The sequence below is a fragment of the Delphinapterus leucas genome, chromosome 2 (genome assembly GCF_059928025.1).
Source record: "Delphinapterus leucas isolate spDelLeu-1000000601 "Yukka" chromosome 2, BTC_Dleu_Yukka2, whole genome shotgun sequence".
In the NCBI taxonomy this organism is placed as follows: domain Eukaryota; kingdom Metazoa; phylum Chordata; class Mammalia; order Artiodactyla; family Monodontidae; genus Delphinapterus; species Delphinapterus leucas.
The window spans coordinates 146,710,411-146,732,671 of NC_143130.1; the positions used below are offsets into that span (position 1 = coordinate 146,710,411).

A 22,261-nucleotide genomic window follows, 5' to 3' on the forward strand; every position below is an offset into this window, starting at 1 on the left:
GTATATAAAATTTAAACTGCTGTGAAGTACCAGGTTCCAATTTTGTTGATTTGTTGTTTGGAAACCTTTTCAGTCAATACTTATCTTACCATCAAAACAAGGGATATTTTTTATCATAGATTTTTTTGTCAGTGCTGTACCTCGAGTTGGCTTAATGTTTTATATAAAATTACTAGGTAATAATAGAGAACTCACTGTTTGATGAGAATTCAAAATCCGTCGTGTTCAAAGTCCTAGCATGACCTTTTCATCATTCCCAGCCTTTGTGTGAACATCTCAGTCACAGCTTCTTTCATCTGAGAGTTAATTGCTTGTGTAGTTCTAATTGTTTGAAAGTCCAACCCTGCCACCTTACCCAAGACATTTACCCTTTGTTTTATTTATGCATTAAAAGGAAAAGCTCCTTAGTATTACTATCCCAGTTGAAAAGTAACAGGTATAACATTAGAACATTTAGATAATTAGAGCAATATGTGACATTGCATTTAAAAATCATGTTGAAAGCCTCCTGTTCCACATAGCAATACAGAAGGAAGTGTACATTGTTCCTTGAGGTGGGGATTTTGGAATTTTTAGCATAAGGCAAAAAGAAAAATTTCATATATGAAGAACCCATAAATAAAATGCTGTCTTCATTTTCCCTTAAGTACGTTTCTTTATTGCATGCCTACTCTGCATCAGAACAAGTTTTCAACTTTTGGGGAGTCCTAATGGGGAAGAGAGATGAATCATATCAGTTAACATACAAGTGAGTACAAATATACTTATTATCGTAAATTCTATGTCTAATTAGAGCTCTTACTAGAAAAGTAGTGTTGCCCATATAACCATTTGTGACGCAGCATAACATAGTGCTTAAGAGCACAGACTACTTGGATTCGAATCCTAGATTCACCTCTTACTAGCATGTGACCTTACACAACTTACTTTACTCAGTTTTCTTATGTGTAAAATGGAGAGAATAAGAGTACCTACCTCAGAGGGTAGTTATATTATGTGAGTTAATGTGAGTAAAAGCAATATTTATTTGCTACATAAATATTTCCTATTATTACCTACAATCTAAATAGAACTTTAGCTTAAAAAGTAAGTAGATAATGGTTGAGTAAATATTGAAAGAATTTTTCTCTGGGGAAAAAATCAAGCAGGATAAGTTACAGAAAAGGAAAAAGAAACAGAGATGACATGCTAAATGTTTATTTTTACCTTGAATTTATCAGAGTAATAAAATCTTGAAATCAGTGTTCCAACTCACCCTTACAACCTACTCTCATAAAATGAACAGAGACTGGCATACTAGAATAGTTTTGCAAAATATATGCTAAGATATTGACAATAAAGCATCATTAAATATTTTGCAAATATAAAATGCTAAAAGCATGTTTATGTAGAGATATAGTTTCAGGAATGAAGATTTCAGAATATTCCTTTCTTCATTATTGTCTGAAACCAAGAATGTGAATTCATCTTCCTTTTATTAGATCTCCATCTATAAAATGGACTTAATATCACTTTTCACACAAAATGTAATATGATGACAAATGGATTTATATCTATCAAGTCCTCTGAGCTTCTTAGAATTATATCACTGAATTAGAGCAGAATATTTGTATTGCCAGGCATAAAAGGAAACTGATAGAGGGTAAGAAAATGGACTCAGATAACAAAATAAACTGTTAGGAATTATTCTAATAATTTTACTAGTATTATTTCCTCATATTGGAACTTGGGAAAACCATGGCTGCTATTAAAGAATGGCAGACAAATATCCAACAGAGGGAGTAACCATTTCAGATAATCATAATAACAGACACAACTGAGAATTTACAGGAAGAATCCAAGTTCCTTCAAAAGATGCTGAGAAGAAAGAAGTAAAGCTGTTGGAAGTATGGAGTTTGAAAATGAACTGTTACCAGTTGCACAGAGAGGGAGAAGGACATGAAATATCAAAGGCAACAATGCAGAAGAAGCAATTGATTGTGCTGAAAGGACCAATTGATAAGAGGCAATATATTATAATCCTCTATGAAGACTGAAGATAGCATTATATTGTTGGATGTCATTGAATAATTTAAGTGTTTTCCCCTCACCTTCTTCACTCCTTCCCATAAGTTTGATTGCAGCATATGTTATATGGCCCTTGCATGTAATAATCCTCAGCATGAAATTTTATGTGAGGAGAAGATAGGTCAGTTTTGATTAGGAGATGATTTTGAATAGAGTTCTGCAAATTTTAAGAATACTTTTCTACAAAATGTAGGCATTGGAAGCAATGACAAAATTAGTTTTGAATATTGTATAAATACGGGATTTCCCTGACGGTCCAGTGGTTGACTCCGTGCTTCCAGTGTAGGGGGGCATAGGTTTAATCCCTGGTCGGGGAACTAAGATCCCACATGCCATGCGGCATGGCAGTAAATAAGTAAGTAAAGTAAAATGGGGTCGTCTTATAATGTTTCTCATGCTTGCAGTGATTCAAGACTATATTTTATATAGGAGACCCACATTATAACCCCATTGATAAGATTCAAAAGAGATTCACGTCATGCCAATTTCCCACTATTGTTAAGCACAGTATTTAGAGGTTTTGGGTAATTACGTGATACTTTGATATGAGTTCTATTTGTGGGTCCTATTTACTTCCCTGTCTCGTTTACTCCCTTTTTGGCATTTTTTAAGACTTGCCTGTACTGTATCCTGTCCCTTAAGATGGGATTGCTCTGTGGGGTGGATAGATGAATGAATATCACCATCAGTATTAAATATTTAGAGGAATGAGAGGTCTGCTTTTATATAATATTGAAAGCCTATCCTAATATAAATGCACCTTCCCTCATAGGTGTATCTTGTGCAACAGTATTAATAATAATGCTCTAGTTTATCTTTGTTCAAACTTTAGTTATTACTGTTTGCCTTTTAAATATAAAATACCTTAAAAGAGGGATCAGCAAACTTATTCTTTAGAGGTAGTAAATATTTAGAGATAATAAATATTTCAGGCTTTGTGGGCTATATAGTCTCTGTCATAACTACTCAGCCCTGCCAGCCCTGTAGCACAAAGTCTGCCATATGATGATATAAATGAGTGGGCCATGCTGTGCCCCAATAAAACTTTATTTATGGACACTAAAATTGGCTTTCTCATAATATTCATGTCATGAAGTATTACTCTTCTTTTGAGTTTTTTTTCAATCATTTAAAAATGCGAAGATTACCGTGATTTCAGGCCATGCAAAAAAACAGCAGGCAAGATTTGTCCCATTGGCTGTGGTTTGCCACCCCTTACTTTAGGACATTCCTAACCTATAGTGTATTAGCATCTGCTCTGTTAATCAAAAGCTCATAGTGTGTAAGCTTTTCAGAAAAACGCTCTGAGAATTTAAGAGAGAAAGGAGTTGCCCTGTGAAAATTAACACTTCATAAACTCAAATATGCCCTGAGTGCCTACTGTGTATATACCAGGCACTGTTCAAGATATTGGGGATACAGCAATGAACAAAGAAGTCCGAAGGTTCTGCCTTTATGGAATTTACATTTTAGTGGTGTGTCACAAATATAAGTAAATTAGTAAAATGGATAGTATTAGAGATGGTGATAAGTACTATGGATAAAAATAAACCAGGGAAGGTGGATAGGTAGTACAGGCCGGAAAGAGGGTTGTAATTTTAAATAAGGCTGTCAAGCAAGGCTTCATTGATAAGGTGACATTTGAGCAAAGACCTAAAGGAGGAGAAGGAGCAAGCCATGGATCATGTAGAGCCTGTGTGTCACCCTTAGTATAATGGAGAGTTTTGAGCAGAGGTGTGACATGATCTGACTTATATTTAAACAGGGAAAGCATTTAGGAGGCTATTGAAATAATCCCGGTGAAAAATGATAGTGACTCAGACCAATGATAGAGATAGAGGTAGTGAGAAATACACTATTGTTATATATTGAAGGTAGAGGTAACAGATGGAGTAAGAGAAAGAGAAGAGTCGAGTATAAGATCCAGGACTTTGACTTGGGCAATTGGAAGAATGGAGTTGCCATTCAGTGAAATGGAGAAGACTGGGGGAAGAAGAGGTTTGAGGAGGAAGATCAGGAGTTTTACTTTGGTCATGGAAATTTGAATTGCCTTTAGATATCCAAATGGAGGTGTTAAGTTGGCAGTTAGGTATATGCATCTGAAGTTCAAAGGAAAAGTCTGGGTTAGAGATACTATTTTTTTTAGAGTCATCAGTATCTTAATGGAATTAAAATCCATGACAATTGATGAGATCATCAAGGTATTTACTAGTATTACTATTTATTTATTGTATTACTACCCCTGCTTCATTTCCCATCCACTTTCAAAGAGGTAGGTAGTTTCTAGTAACCTGTCCCCTCTGCTCACTCACGAAGGGTGGAAGGGATCCCACTGAACAGGAACGTGGCCTACACAGGAAGTACTATTAGTTGGCTAGCCTGAAATTTTGCCATGGTGTAAACATGGGAGTGAATTTTCCCAAGTACCTCCTTGCTGGAACTGTTTGCACTGGAGGTAAGTGTGAAGGGGGAGGTTGTGGGGAATGATGGGGTGAGGGCTTCCTAAACCTTTCCCAAACCTCAGGAATGGCCTGATTCTGAGGGAGGGAGAAGGTTCAGGCTGGTTCTTGTTTCCCTGAACCAGTTTATACAGCCCTAAATTTGACCTGCTTTCCTCAAACTGGGAGTCAGAAATCCCTTTTCTCTTCTGTTTTTCTGCTGCAGAAATTCCCAACATTCCCATTTTGTGGGCTCCAGAAAGGGGTAAGCGAAGACTTCAATCCCAGCCAATCATTTCCAGATTAATAATTTTTAGTGTTTTGGTTTCTTTTATCATCATAAAGAAAACGCTTGGACCCATTTTTCCCATCTGTTTAATTTCCTTGTGGATTGTTATGTATCTATGTTCTAGGGTCATTCCGTATCCCTGGGCAGTAGAGTTCAGATCCATATGCTATCTCCATTTGTGTGCTGTTTCTCTTGTGGATTCTCATACACAGTTTATTGATGACTATTTCCTAGATGGAAGACACCCCATTCAGGAGACTGCTTCACTCTTAATCTCTTCTTTTCCTGAATGTTGTTTTGTTCTCCTGCTGACAGCTTTTCACTACCCTACCCAACTGCTTCTGATGATCTGTCATCACTTCTCTGCTGTTCTGTCTTCCTGTTTAACTGCCTTTGATTTTTGTCTCTCCTTTATCCCCCCATTACGTATCTGCTGAATGATTTGCATTCTTCACTCACTGGTGCTTTGTCCATCAGCAAATGGCCTGGTACTACATATTCATCTGCTATTTTAGCATTTTAGACTGCCCAGCATTGTCTGTCGGCTCTCCTACCATTCTCCTATACTGTGGCCTTCCAAGTGCTATGCTATCTGTCTGCCTGATCTTGCCCTACCCAATCTATACCAGTAATATTAGAAGTAGGTTCAGATTGTTTAGCACTTTTGTTACCTATCTCTACTTGCCTTGTGCCACTAAGTTGGACTGCTGACTGAATTTGCTTGACTGCTGTTCTTCTCTACCTATTTGCTGCACGTGGCTGCCCCATTAGTTGACATGAGACATCACATTCATCGCCTGTGTACTCAGCCTTGCAACTTGCTGATTGGTCCATATTGCCTCCGTTATACTTCTCTGCATCTGATAAATCACTGGCATTGCTCCTCTGTTGTCTTGTAACCCTGATCAGATTTTATTTCCAAGAAGTGTTGCCTACATATTGTCCAAACATATCTTAGCAATAGGAAAATGCCTCACTATTTAAGTCCAGTCCAATTTACTCCTAAACTGACTTTTAAATTCGCTACCACCATCTTTCTGCTTTTTTATACAACTCCACATTCTTCCCTCTATTTAGGAATAGATTTTTTTCTAAATCATTTATCATCTTTGCTTCAGTTGCCTTTTCATATCATATATTATGTACTTTTGTTCCTTGTGTATGGGATCTTTCAGTAATTTTCCATATAATAAATTTGTTTCCTAATTTATTTTCCCTGATTTTTCCAGGGCTTCATGAGGATAAATTACTCCTATTAATTTTATCCTTTTTAGTTAAGACCAGAAGAATTTTTTGAAACTTTAAAGTATCATCTCTAAAAATAATAAATTTAGTTGTCTTATAGCTCTTTGTAGTTAAGATTAAGGTAACTTTCCACTCTGCTCCATTTTTTCCTTTGAGAATATCATTTCTCTGCTACTCCATAATTTATGTAATATCATTTAGAGATCCTTTTGATGTATTTATCTTTCCCTCCCACATTTTAGACTGTGTTTTCTTTTGTGTGGGTAAACTTTTAAAATTGAAATTTTCCTTTATTTACTAAGTATTTGGCAACTAGACTAAAAAGTTTTAATTATCCGGACTATAAAGCTTATTGTCTTATTCACTTGTATTTAAACGAAAGACAAGATCAAACAAAAAGTAGAGAAGAATCTTGGTGAAATTTTCACACAATTTCAAGAGTCTGAGGAGATTTAAAGTGGGGTGTGTATGCATGCATGAAAGTGTGTGTATGTAGACTTGAAGTGTTCTATGTGTGTATGTATCCACAACATCATTGTGCTTGAAGTGTGGAAAATGCTGAGTATCCATATTAAATTTTATTTTATTTTTACTAAAAATGAGAGGGAAAAGGAGAAGGGAAAAGCTAAAAAGAGAGTGATAAACAGGGAATACAGGAAAAGGTATGGATAGGTTTTGCTTCTGTTTCTCCCTCTCCTTTTCCTTTAGTGATAGAGATAAAATTGATATGAAGCAAAAGACTGCTCTAGGAATGTCAAGAAAATTACTTCTGTAGGTTTTAATTTTTTTATTGTGATAAAATACGCATAACATAAAATTTACTATTTTAAGTGTACAATTCAGTGGCATTAAGTACAGTACATTCACTGTTTTGTATAGCCATCACCACTATCTGTTTCCGGAACTTTTTCACAATCCCATATAGAAACTGTACAGTAAACAATAACTCCCCATTCCTCCCTCCCCTAGCCCCTGGTAACCTCTATTTTACTTTCTGTCTCTGAATTTGCCTATTCTAGGTACCTCATATAAGTGGAATCATACGATTTTTGTCTTTCTATGTCTGACTTAACAATATTTTCAAGGTTCATTCATGTTGTAGCATATATCACAATTTCATCCCTCATTGTGTGTATATACAATTTGTTTATCCATTCATCTGTTGATGGGTACTTGAGTTGTTTCCATCTTTTGGCTCTTACATTAACGCTGCTGTCAACATTAGTATGCAAGTACCTGTTTTTCTTACCATTCTTTTGGGTATTTACCTAGAAGTGAATTCAGTAGCTTTTAATACTTTTGTCTAAGAAGAAATTAAATTAGTAGCAAAGACATCAGGGAAACTACATAATTAACACGAAAGATGGATAAGTCCAAGATACTTTATCAGGAGTCGAAGAAATTACAAACTTTTAGAAAGGCCACAGAAGGCCAAGTGAGATTTAGAAGACACTATATTCTAAGAATAAAAGGGAGAATAAAGTTGAAATAACACAGATATTGGATGTTTGAAGGACAGCAAAAGTGATTCTGGAGAAGGTTGAATTTAAAAAATACTCGAAGTGGAATAATGCAGACTTCAAAAGAAGAGGAGGTAAGCGTTTGAAAGGCAAGGTTTAAATGAAGTTAACAGAACTGAGATGAGGCAACCAGGTTGTATTTATAGGAACCAGTAATGGGAACAGGAGTTCATTTCAATTCAGTGGTCTTCAATTCTGGATACCCAGCTTTCTACCTGAATTGAACTCTGCACCATAGTGTCCTAGACCTTACAGGAGTTACAAAGATTGGAAAGAATTGTTCCTTGTCTTCAAGGGGTTTGAAACTAGAGTAGTTAAATATGCAATAATAATGTGTTTAGGAAAGAAGATTTTCAATCCTTTAGGTGATAATGTTTTCACAACTCAACAGTTTTTTGGTGATTTTACATACTCTATCCAGCCTTTCTGAGCCAAGGTTCCTCATCTAAAGTATCAAACACAGAAAATGATTTGAGTGACTGTCTTCTCAGTTCTCCCAAGGGTGGTGTATAAACTAGTACTATTCTGTATGCATAGGAGAGAAGTTAATTCAATACATCCAATAATTCTCTCAGAGGCTTACTCTGTGCCATATACTCTGTTAGGTGTCTGTAACACAAAGATAAGGCCTTGTTCTCAAGGAACTTACATTCCAAAAGAGGGAAAAAGACATTTAGCAAAAAAATATATTTCTAATATCATCCATAAAATTTTGTTATTTTCTTCTAATTCTTCAGGGAAAATGTTCAAAGTCAGAGTGATTGTATATGAGGGAATCGTTTCACCTCTTCTAAGCATCACTGATTCAGGAAAAAGAATGTCTTCTATGTTAATACCTTGTCACAGCTGAAGGATTCTGGTAATAGTTTAAATGCCAATAAGAATCTCTTTAATTTTAAAACCTAGGGCATTCAGTGACAGATTACTGATTTCATTGGTTAGCTGTTAATAAACAGCATTACCTAAAACCAAGCTTATTGGTTTTATAGTGGAAGAATAGAGAATGGTTAGAGATAAATAGATAATTAATGTTCAGGAGGTTGTTCTTGAATGCAATTGCAAGCACAATGAGGGATTTTACCCCCTGAGGTACAACTATATACTAATACTGAAAATGTTTGGTAATTTAATTTATTCTCACTGTCAACTAAAGCTCACTTGAATTCCTGGCTGCATTTATTGGTTTTTATTATGGTTTTGATTAATTTATCATTTGAACTAGGAGTTTATTTGTCCTCCCTATCTTGATGTGTGCCTTCAAATTTGAGAGCAATTAGCTTCATTCCTATTGGTCAGTACTTCACAATGATTCCTTTAAAGTAATCTCTTTAAAAGTGCTGCACTTAAGATAAGTTTTAGTAACCTATTTTTCCTCCCATCCCCTGATGTCCTACTAAAGTTATTTATTTTGACAGCACAGCTGGGAAGATCAAAGTTCTCATGTCAGGAGAAAAGCACTAAAATGAAATTACATCCAGATTTAACTTTTTTTTTTTTAACAATGGTGAATAATTTTAAAAGATTTTTCTTCACTTGTGTTCATTCTGAAGAACATATTTAATGAAAATAAATGATTTAGGTTTTTTTTTTTTTTTTAGCGGTATGCAGGCCTCACACTGTTGTGGCCTCTCCCGTTGCGGAGCACAGGCTCCGGACGCGCAGGCTCAGTGGCCATGGCTCACGGGCCCAGCCACTCCGCAGCATGTGGGATCCTCCTGGATCGGGGCACGAACCCGCATTCCCTGCATCGGCAGGCGGACTCTCAACCACTGTGCCACCAGGGAAGCCCGATTTATGTATTTTAAAGTATAAGACCTGGGATAAAGGAAAATATCAGTAACATCATTTTATTCAATTTGTTTTATTTGTAATAAATATACTTTTTCTTTTCTCATGACATCTGAAATTCTGTTTTTATTTTGAGGGAAGCTCAATTGGAAATAGAGTTTTGTAATGTATTTTTTTGTAAAGGTTAACCTGAAAGGCAGTATTTCTCTCATACCTTTATAAAGTCCTTTTTATATTTAATAAGAAGATCCTCTAAATTTCTTTGCAATCAGGAGATTCTTTGTAGGCAGCTACTCCTAACAAACAAGTTGTCGTGTAATTTTTCATTTTCTTTTCTTTTTTTTTTTCCTTTCTCTCCTGAAGCACAGTAGATCATATTCAATACCTCGCAAAGGAAGATGTAGCTTCCTTATATGAGCATTTTGTTAGGAAGTTTCACTCCTTCAGTTCTGAATGTAGGCAATGACAGTAGCAGGTACTAATAACCAGTCTCTGAAACCCCAATCTCTTTTTCTACCCTTTGTCTCCTACATCAAATATTTCAGTGTTGCTGGCAAAAACTAACACATTACATGTGTGGCACAAGAGATCCAGTGGAGTGAGAGAGACCATTGAGGGAAAAGTCAATTGCCTTGGATAAAGAAACTTCAATACAAACTTCTTCATGTATATTTACCAGTATTTAATTCCGTGAACATCAAAATCAATACCTGAAAAGTCCACTAATTAGATATTTCGATGTTTATAAAATACAAACTACTCTAAACTTTTTGTATTTATCTCTGAATGCTTTTAGATTTCTTGTAATATTTAGTACTTATGAAGAAATGAGATTATTTTCTATTCATATAAGCAGCATAAAAACATCTTAGATGTTCAGGAATCAATTTTTATTTGGTTTGTTCATAACCATATTACAGTAGTAGATGTGTACTTACTGTGCAATCATAAGTAATCTCATTATAGAAATCTTGAGCAAATGTTCTGAAAGAAAATATCTCTTATTAGTTAAATTCTTTTCTCATCCTCCAACTGGCTGTCCTCTGGTCAAAATTAAGATCAATCTTGAGAGAAGGATAAAAGGCAAAAGCCTTTTTAGATGTCCTGTTTCTCATGATGGTTAGTAACTAAAAATAAAACTTAAGGCCATATGCAGAAAGCTCCTATTTTATTAACCAGAAAATCTGTCTTCAAATTTCCATAATTCCTGGTTTGTTAGAATCAGAATGAGAATATTAGGACCCCAGCATTTTGTGTATTATAGGTGTTTAATAAGAGCGTAAAAATGGTGACCTTTTTATTAAGACACAGTATTAAAGGTGAGATTTTAACTGAAAAACATATGGTCATTTAGGATAAGGAAAAGACAGATGTTTTTATGACTTACAAAAGGCATAATAAAATGCCTTTTATGAATAGCTTTAAATTTTTTTTCTGAATGTAGATTTCTAAATATATTTTGATTTTACTGTTTTTGCCAAAAAATAATTTGGGAAATACAGAAAAGCAAAATGAAGTAAATACAAACCACCAGTAATCTCAACATATAGTTATTAGCTAGGACTAATTGATTAATTTGCCCAGTAGCAAACCCAACAAATATTAAGGTTTATATCTTGGGTTTCTTAATAACATCATCCCAAGTGATACCATAGCTATGAAAATTTATTGTGCACTTACTGTGTGCCAGGCATTGTGATAAACATTTATGTAATGTCTTATTTAATCCTCACAACAAACCTACACAAGGGGTACCACTTTACAAACAGGAAAATTAGATTTAGAAAAATTAAATCATTAATAAGTTAACCCAGATCACAGAGTAGAAGATAATAGAATTAGAATTTGAACAAGGTAGTCTTGACTCTAGAGCCCTTGTTCTTAATCACTCTCCTTTTCATATAAAGTAAGATTTTCTCTGTTTCGTTAGTGTTCTTATAAAAGAACAAAAACGGGGAGGAGGGATGTGTCAGTCACTACAGAGTATAAACAAGCTATGAGTAATTTAATTTCCCTGTCATTAATCATTTAGGTCCTTTATTATTTCCTATCATCAACACTCTCTTTATATAAATTGTCATATACTTCTCTGATTACCAGTTTAGAAATATTTCCTTAAAATAGAATAACAGTCAAGATTGCTAAGTCTGCCAGTTTGCCCTCCAGAATATGTACAAATTTATATATTCATACTATCAGTTTATGAAAGTACACATCCATTATCATTTTTAATCTTACTACTTTGATAGGTGAAAATTGTATGCCTTTATTGGCATATTGCAGACTGATAATGAGATTAAACATTTTTCTTGTATTTTTCCAGTTTTGTTTCTTTTATTAACTGCCTGTGTTCTATATTCAGTTTTGGCTCAGCAGCCTGTTCTTAAAGACTGATTCTAATTGCTTGTCAGGAAATAATTTTGGCAGAGTCAGATTTATACTTTAACTGTATCAGTTTGACACATAAATATAAACCAATTCATTTTCTCTTTTCTCGAACTCCATTAACATAATAGTACTCAATTATTTCACTACTCACCATCTTGCAACAGAGGTCAAGTTCAAAAACACATTCTGAATCAAAAACATGCAGTTTATAAAGTGCAAACACATTATTTTCTAACAAGCTAGTTATGCCCTTGGTCAAGCTTTCTTCTCATAGCTGATGCACAGTACTTTATTTTCTAACTATTCTTTTCTTATGGAATATTCACACTAAATGTTTTATGGATAGAATATTATGAACCTTAATATTTTAAAATTAATGGTCAATTCATAGATACAAACCTTGCAAAATAATTTATAGTTAGGACATTGAATACATATAGCTACTATTAACTGTCATTTTTTAAAACATCACAATGTACAGTCCTATTTACACAATTATTTTGCTTGGCAAACTCACTTTTCTGCATAGAATTCCAAAGGAAACAATATTCTAGCATGCAATTAATATGAATTACATTTGATTATCTAGACATTTAAAGCATTTTATAAACTTTTCCTGACAGAGCTTAACTTCTCCTCTAGTGTTCAAGACAGCCTACGTTTTTTAGTCGCCCCTTAGAAGCAAACCATGTAACGCCCAAAGTTTTTTGGTAAGTGAATTGTTTAACACTTGGCTTGGCTTGGCTTGGCTTGGGAATTCCCTGGTGTCCACCGCTTTCACTGCAGTGGCTCAGGTTCGATCCCTAGTGGGGAACTAAGATACTGCAAGCCACGCGGAAAAACATGTGGCTTGTATTTTTTGACAGAAACATTTTTTTATGTAAGTGATTGTCAAGTAGGGCATTTTGGTCCCCAGGGTACACTTAATGCTTTGTGACATTTTTGGTTGTTCCAACTGGAGGGATGCTACTGACATTGGGTGATTAGAGGCCAGGAATGCTGCTAAATATCTTCCAATGAACTGGACAGTTCCCACAACAAAGAATTCTCTGGCCCAAAATGTTAAATGTGCATAAATTGAGAAACCCTCATTTACATAATATTAGTGATTACTCACTGCCAGGCACTGTGCTGGGGCATGGGGATACATGGATAGAAAGTTATGATCTTAGTACTCAGGGAAGTTCCTTAGAGAAATTTATTATCTTAGTACTCAGGAAAGAATTGGATATGTAAAAGGTAACTTGATCATCAATATAATATTGGTATATATGTAAGATAAAGTTTATCTGAGGGACATAGGGAAATTTTCAAAAAAGTGATACTAGAACTGTTGTTGTTCTTATTTTACCTTTTACTTAAATTTCCATAAAGTGTACAAATAGTATAGTTACAATTTAATGGATTTTCAGAAAATGAACATACCCATGTAACCAGCATCCAGATCAAGAAACCAGAATAATTTTTTTTCTTAATCTCTTCTTTTTTTAATTGAAATATAGTTGATTTACAATGTGTAAGAAACCAGAATATTATCAGTGTCCCAGAAGACCCTCTTGTGCCCCCTTTTCATCACAGCCCAACCCGTGAGAGTAACTACAGTTCTGACTTCTAGCATCATAGATTTTTTGGGTTTGTTCTAACCATTATGTAATTGAAAGTGTATAGTAGTATGTAATCTTTTGTGTCTGGATTCTTTTGCTCAACATTATATTTGTAAAATTGATTTATACTGTTGCATGTAGTTGTTTGTTGATTCTCATTACCATTTTATAAATATGCCATTGTATAAATATACCATTGTATAAAGAATTGATTAATTCTACAATAAAGGCACAATGGCTGAAATCATAAGTCTGCCAATAGGTCAGTCTGCCTGCAGAATGGGTTTTGAGGAGGCAGTGGCAAGAAAGAGCCTGGAGAGGGGTAGAGTCAAATGATGAAGGCTCTCTGTGTCATAAAAAAAAAAGGCATTTGGATTTCTTTCTAGTAGGAAATGAAGATATATATATTTTTAAAGATGTTAAACAGCAATGAATTTAATGAGATTTGCATTTTAGAGAGACTACTTTGGCAGCAGAATAGAGAATGGGTTGAATGGGAGTGAACTTAGCTACAACACCAATTAGGATGTTATTGGAATATTCAAACAAAAGATGCTGAGAACCTAAATGCAGATGCGGGTAGAAAGGGTAGATTACTCTCAAGATAGAATTTATAACACTTTTTGACGAACGAGGTATGGAGATTGCAGAGAGTAGTTTTCTGAGCCACCTTTCAAAAGACTTTGTGTGTTCCTGACATACAAAATGTGTGCAATGAAGAAAAATAATAGAATTAAATGTTAGTAATTAAAATTGAATTCAAAATAACATTCAAATGTATCTATAGTGTTCGAACTTGTAGAAAAACAGATATCATTAATTGAAAATGAATAAATTGATGGGAATCTTTATGGAGAATATGTAGGAAAATTGTTAACAGTTTAGATGAAGGTTAATGGCATTGGCCCTTTATTTGTTTTAATTTTAATCTAAAACTCATGTCTTCCTTTTTGTTGTTTCAGAATTTTGCTATTTTTATTTTTTTTACTAAATTTGTACATTTAGTCATGAATAAGGTGGTTTGCAGTTCAGGAAGAAAAAATAAGAGATAAGTGTGTGTGTGTTTGTGTGTGTGTATGTGTACTAAAAGCACAAGTTGAGAAAGGAAAGGAAGAAAGGGGTTAAAATATTGCATCTCTGTGAATAAGAAGGAAATTGTCTGAAGTGGAATTAATAGAGTTCCCAGTTATCTCTAGGTAGGAAGATTACTGTGTTTTAATTTTGTTTGTGTATGCATCCCTAAAGAGAATAAAGGCAGTGAGTCAGAAAGTTCCCCGTAGTCACCCCTAATAGCATCACTTCAAAGATGCATTGACTGCTATCTGAGATAGTAAAGTCAGTTGTCTCTTTGTGACCTAGAGAATGAGTGCAATTAGCTTTTGATAACAGAGCACACTGCTTATTAATGTTTTTAAAATGAAGAACTCTAACATGAATTTTTTTAAAGCTGTAAGCCCTTTATTTATGGATGTGATTATTTACCTAGAAGACCCAAAAGAATCAGCTGAAAAGGTATTAGAAGCAAGAAGAATTCAGGATGGCAGCTGAATATGAGTATTTTATTTTATAAACATCTATATGCTAATATTACTTAAATTAGAAACAACCCACTAGAAAAAATTTTAGAAATATTTCATTTGCAATAGCAGAAAAAAGGAAACTTCATAATACCTAAGAATAAACTTAAGCCATTTGACAGACAGACCTGAAAAAAGAAAACTTTATTAAAGGACGTAAAATATAGCTTGAATGATTAGGAGGTCATGCGATATTCTTAGATGCAAATATTTTTGTGAAAATATTTTTTGTGTAACTTATCAATTTACCTTAACTTGATTAATACATACATACAAATACATACATACATTAATACATACAAATTCCCACTGGAATTTTGGAGGAGAAATTGATTCTAAATCAACAAAGTTGATTCTAAATTTCATTTTAAAATAGCAAAGGTATGAAAATAACTAGTGATTTTTTCCAAGTAAAACAATAAAATATAAGGCACAGCAATGACAGGAAAATAAACTCAGAAAGAAATGCAACCAAATGATATTTCATTAACATACCTATGTATAAAATTGGAATTTAGTATTATATATATATGATACATCAAGACATTGGAGGAAAGAAGGGTCGGTCATTCAATAAAAGGTGTTGAGAAAATTGGCTATCCATTTTGGTGGAGAAGACTGATCATGCAACACAGAATTAAACTACAGACATTAAATATTAAAAACTGCAAACTTATGATTTAAAAATTAAGATGTTATTTTTCTTATCTCTAGGTAAAAGAAACCTTTCTAGGTGAGACATGAAACCCAGAAAATATAATAAAAATAATGATAGAACCCCTGTATAAGCATTTAAAACCTCTTAATGGAAATGTCAACTAAGTAACAAATTTTACTAAGCAACTAAGCAACAAAAATTGTAACAAATGTCAACTTAAAATTAATATTTGCAATAGATTTAACTGCCAAAGGTTTAATATTTTCAATATATTAAGTTTTCTAAATATTAAATAGGAATAACATGGCAATGAGTAGAATAGCAGGCAAAGGATATATACAGGCCATTTGCAAGGGGAAAGAAGCACGTTGCTTTTAAATACGTACTCATAACTGGTAAGAAATGTAAATTTTTAAAATATTCTGTTTCTTTGTACACATCAGTTAAATAACTATTTAAAACTGAGATTGCCTGGAATTGGCAGGGTTTAGACGAAAAGAGCATTGTTGTTTGGCATATAAATTGTTAGCATCTTCTTGTAGGGCGGTGTGCAGTGCATCAAAAACCTCAGTGTAATGATGATATAAAAGACATTCATTTTATAGGAGAATAAAGCAGTTTGCGAATAGTATATGGCCTGGAATAATTGTTGATTTGGAACTTTGAAAAACCTTCCCTCTGTAGAAAAATTTGACCCAGTAAAAGGACATAACCTATGAGGCATACCCTGTTAAAGGACATATACTGTCAGTCTTTACATTCACTCTTGCCCCAAAATACCATGAGACCAAGGAGCAGGGAGCAAGAGCCAGAAATGTAGGAAGCCAGGACTTGGGAGAGGGAGAAGGAGATGCTCTGAGGACAGATGACCATCGCAGCACTGCCGGTAAGACACTTAACCTTAGACAAGCAGCAATGTGTAAAGCTCAGCCTGGGATCCCTGAGACTATGAGACACTTGTGGGAGGCTGAAGTGGAACTGGTCAGTGGTGTCCTCTGATTAAAGGTAGAAGCAGAAATAAATTTTCTCTGCAGGAAGTTTTCCCCACTTTCGGTCAGCCATACTCCAACAGATTAAAATCAAGTAATGAATGTACTACCAAAACTCACCAAGCACAAGTAAGGCAGCAAAACCATTAATCAATAGATGGAATGAAAAGATGACTGCTAGAACTGTCAAATACAAAATACAGAGAAGAATTAGGTGAGCATTATCATTTATTATCCATATTTGGAAAATTTTGTTTAGGACAAATACTAAACCACAAAGGATGCAGACACAACAGAAGTATATCAAACTGTCCCTGACAATCCAAGGTTAAGTAGTGTACGATGAAATATCCAGAAGAACAAAGACATATTGGGTTGGCCAAAAGGTTAGTTCGATTTTTTCCATAAGATGGCTCTAGTAGTGCTTAGTTGTCTTTAAATTCATTCGAAACAATTTTGTTAGATTGTATTGTGACAGCTGTCATATCAGCGTGCGTAAAATAAAAAAAAAATCAAAATTGGTAAATTTTTGTGTAGCCATTTTAATATTGAAGATGGAAGAAAAACAACATTTTGGGCATATTATGTTTTATTATTTCAAGAAAGGTAAAAACGCAACTGAAACTCAAAAAAAAAGATCTGTGCAGTGTATGGAGAAGATGCTGTGACTGATTGAAGGTGTCAGAAGAGGTTTGCAAAGTTTACTACTGGAGATTTCTCACTGGACGATGCTCCACGGTCGGGTAGACCAGTTGAAGTTGATAGCAATCAAATCGAGACATTAATTGAGAACAGTCATTATACCCCACTTGGGAGATAGCCAACATACTCAAAATATCCAGATCAAGCGCTGAAAATCATTTCCACCAGCTTGGTTGTGTTAATCGCTTTGATGTTTGGGTTCCACATAAGTTAAGGGAAAAAAAAACCTTCTTGACCGTATTTCCACATGCGATTCTCTGCTTAAACGTAACAAAAACATTCTGTTTTGAAAACAAATTGTGATGGGCGATGAAAGGTGAATACTGCACAATAATGTGGAATAGAAGAGATCATGGGGCAAGCGAACTGAACCACTACCAACCACACCAAAGACCAATCTTCATCCAAAGAAGGTGATGTTGTGTGTATGGTGGGATTGGAAGGGAGTCCTCTATTATGAGCTCCTTCCGGAAAACCAAATGATTAATTCCAACAAGGACTGCTCCCAATTAGACCAACTGAAAGTAGCACTGGATGAAAAGCTTCCAGAATTAGTCAACAGAAAACACATAATCTTCCATCAGGATAACACAAGACCACATGTTCTTTGATGACCAGGCAAAAACTGTTACAGCTTGGCTGGGAAGTTCTGATTCATCTGCCATATTCACCAGACATTGCACCTTCAGATTTCCATTTATTTTGGTCTTTAGAAAATTCTGTTAATGAAAAAAATTTCAATTCCCTGGAAGACTGTAAGAGGTGCCTGGAAAAGTTCTTTGCTCAAAAAAGATAAAAAGTTTGAGGAATATGGAATTATGAAGTTGCCTGAAAAATGGCAGAAGGTAGTGGAACAAAACAGTGAGTACATTGTTCAATAAAGTTCTTGGTGAAAATGAAAATGTGTCTTTTTAGTTTTACTTTAAAGCTGTAGGAACTTTTTGGCCAACCCAATACTTAAAAGGTGAAAACATAACAAGAGACCATCATTTATGAATGAGCAAATGGGGAGAAAATGGGACTCTTAGCAATAAGAAAACACAAGTTAAAAACTTTAAGAACAGAGAAAACAGCAGATTGGACCAGTAGAAGAGAGAATTAGCATACTGAATTACGTACCTGAGGAAATTACCTCATGTGGAAACAATTACATAGAGTGATGATGTAATGGAAAAAGAGAGACATAGGTTATAGAGAATGAAATCAGTAGGTCCAAGATACATTATTATATCAAAGCCCCAAAAGAAGAGAATGGAGGAAAGGCAATGATTAAAGAGATGATGGCTGTAAATTTTACAGAACTGATGGAAAAACATGAATCCACTGATCCTGAAGGAATAGTGTATCTCAAGAAGGATAAATAAAATAAATTGATGCCTAAATACATAAAAGTAAAACTTTAGAACCAAAATAACTGAGAAGATTTTAAAAGTAGTCAGAAAGGACAGATCACTTATATAGGAATGACAGCAGGCTTTTAAACAACATTGGAATAAAATAGATAATAGAATAATATCTTAAAAGTATTAAAGAAGTTATATTGGAAATTATTTTGTACAGGGTTTCATTTTGTGACATGTGTGAAGTGTTTATTTTGAGGTTCACAATATACTACAAAAACTTCTTCTAAAATTTTGGATAGAGAGCAGTTAGACCGTATTCATTAGGTCAGGACAACAATATTATCATAGGATACCATGTACCTATTACATAGGATACCATGTACCTGTTACATTTGTGGTTTGTATTAAAAGTTACAAAATGTTTTCCTGAATGAAGATATCTTAGATGCTTCAAACTTAGTAATCATGTTTGACTTTCTTTACTAATATTAAAATGAAACAGTTATATTTCAAAACTGAATTAAATATCTAAATATTGTATTATTTTCTCTTCCTAATATAATATTTAATACTTTCTATTTTTCTACTGCTACCTGCCTTCTCACTTTGATGTTTTGAGGAACAATTTTTAAAAATCTTCCATCATGTTATTACTTATATGGGGAATGTAAAAAATACAGCACACTAGTGAATATAACAAAAAAGAAGCAGACTCAGAGATATAGAGAACAAACTAGTGGTTACCAATGGGGAGGATGGAGGAGGAAGGGGCAAAATAGGAGTAGGGGACTAAGAGGTACAAATTATTATGTATAAAAAATAAGCTACAAGGACGTATTGTACCATACAGGGAATATAACCAACTTTTTTAATAACTATAAATGGAGTATAACTTTTAAAAATTATGAATTGCTCTATTATATACCTGTAACTTATATAATATTGTACATCAACTGTACTTTAATAAAACAGGAAGGGAGGGAGGGAGGGAAGAAGGAAGGAAGAAATGAAGGAAGGGAGGGAGGCAGGGAGAGAGGGAGGAAAAAAGAAAGGAAGAAAGGAAGGAAAGAAATACAGGGCTCCCAGTTAAATCTGAATTTCAGATAAATAGGTATGTTTTTAGCATACATATGCCCATTCAATATTTAGGGAGTACTTAAGCTAAAAATTATTCACTTATGAAATTCAAATTTAAATGGATATCCTGTGTTTTATTTGACATCCCTAAAAAATAAATAAAACTCTTCCATCATGTAATAAAAATAGTATATGTTAAATAGTAAAAATAATATATTAAAAGCTATGCTTCTCCCACATTGTAATTTTGCTTCTCACTTATAATAATTTTACTGTTTTATTTAATTGGTAAACTTTGAAAAATCTTGAGAGCAATCCATAGAATGATCTTAATATGCCAGCATTGAAAACTCACTGATTTTTGAGACTCATGTCAACGTTATCCATAGTTAACCAAAAGCAGTTTCCCTTTATCTGTAAAGATTTATGCCCAGAATATATCATATTAGATTGAAAACAATATAGTGTCTCATATTTCTATGAAGTAGCATGTAAGTAATTTTGAGGTTACTTTTCAATTATGATAATGATTGTGTCATATCATATCATTTGTCTCTTGTTTTTTTTTTTTGTATTTTTTATTGAAGTATAGTTGATTTACAATGTTTCGGGTGTACAGCAAAGTGATTCAGTTATACTTACAGATATATATATCTATTCTTTTTCAAATTCCTTTCCTTTATAGGTTATTATAAGATACTGAATATAGCTCCCTGTGCCATACAATAGGTCCTTGTTGTTTATTTATTTTATATATAGTAGTGTGTATCTGTTAATCCCAGATTCCTAATTTATTCCTTGCCCTTTCTCCTTTGGTAACCATAAGTTTGTTTTCTATCAATATGTCTGTGAATCTATTTCTGTTTTGTAAATAAGTTCATTTGTATCATTTTTTTTAGATTCCAACGTGTGTGATATCATGTGATATTTGTATTTATCTGATTTACTTAGTATGATAATCTCTAGATCTATCATGTTTCATTTTTTATGGCAGATTAATATTTCATTATGCACACACACACATACCACATCTTTATCCATTCCTCTGTAGATGGACATTTAGGTTGCTTCCATGTCTTGGCTATTGTAAATAGTGCTGCCATGAACATTGGGGTGCGTGTATCTCTTCAAATTAGAGTTTTTGTCTTTTCCGGATATATGCCCAGCAGTGTGTCCCTTGCTTTAACTAGTCTTTATTGCTTTAAATATGCCCAGGAGTGTGTCCCTTGCTTTAAATAGTCTTTACTGCTTTAAATAGTCTTTAATGTTTTGGATTTCTATTAATTACTATTTATTTAGCTTCCTAACCTACCTCTGCCAATGACACAAGAACAATTCAGACCTACCCTCCATTTTAATAAATAATTTTAAGAGTAAATCTACATTTTCCCTGATTGATTTAGGCCACATTTATTTTGAGATGCTGGAAATTAATACTATAATTTCATTCTTTTTTAATGATTCCTTCCAAGTTTAAATAACTGCTGTTTCTCTTTGATGTTTTCTTGTCATTGCTCCTGGAGATCAGAGACAGGTCAGAAAGATTAAGGAGAATATTCCTTAAGTGCACCCATCATGTTGTAACATAAAAAGCTTTTAAAAAATAGAGAATTTGCAGAAGTGGTGGTATCTGAAAATTATTCACAGAAAATTCTAAAAAGTCTGATAACTTCTGGGAAACTTGTGTTCAAAAAAGAAAAAGAAGGAAAAAACAAAGACTCCTCTGGGAAACCAGGACATGACAGAATCTAATGTTGCCACTCTCCACATCCCCACCTATTTCTTTGTTTTCTTTCCTTTCTCTAGAGACAAACTTGGTTAGGTATAGACGTCTGCCCTTCCTATTACAGCATTGATTGAGCAAAATGTCAACTTCCATCTGCCCCAGTTAATGTTCCTACTTTGGGCACCTTCTACTCTTGGATACTTAATTTTTATTATGTGAAGAGAAGATCTGAGTTAACTCTTTTCATAATTACCTATCTGGTTACCAAATCTTTCAGGTTTGTTTTATAAACCTGAATTTTTTATATCCTTTGGTTGTTGATTCTTGTGTATTTGGTTTGGGCCTACCATATGCTGAGCTACACTTAGGGGTACAGTTAGGGGTAAAGCATATAATTGGGCTAAAATGAACATCAAGGTAGCATTGAAAGAGGCAGTGTTGTAAATGAGCAGCCTCAGGAGTGTGTGTGCATATTCTTGTGTATGTTGTTTGCATGTTAGTAGAAATGGTCATTTCTACTCATTCTGACTAGGTGATGGGATTTGTTTAGTGGTGGTAGATAGAACCAATTTCTTCTTCCCCATTCCCACCAGCTGCCCTAATAAAGTCAACTATTCAGTTGCTTATAGCCCTAACCTAAAGAACTCAACTCCAGTTCTAAGACATGTACTTGTGTGTACACACACATATACATTATCCTCAGTTTTATGAAGTGTAATTGTTTTGTTCAAGGATGGACTCTATTCTGACTTCTAAATCTCAGATTTGAAGGCAACATAGGCTTTATTTGGATAGTGAACTACCTTATTCTAAGCATCATAGTCTGGATGTTCTGAAAAGAGTTTGTGAT

At 34.0% G+C, this 22,261-nt stretch overlaps 1 protein-coding gene across 5 annotated transcripts in view; it reads left to right on the forward strand.

Moving 5' to 3' along the window:
• Positions 1-22,261, forward strand: part of GPHN (gephyrin) — a 606,903-nt gene that overhangs the window by 273,216 nt on the left and 311,426 nt on the right. For 2 of the 5 annotated variants that reach the window (XM_089907851.1, XM_089907848.1), the window contains exon 5: positions 4,732-4,770. The exons of the other annotated variants lie outside the window; for them this stretch is intronic. In XM_089907851.1, the coding sequence (XP_089763977.1) occupies positions 4,732-4,770 (39 nt within the window). The remainder of the gene's footprint in view (positions 1-4,731; positions 4,771-22,261) is intronic. 5 annotated transcript variants of the gene reach the window in all.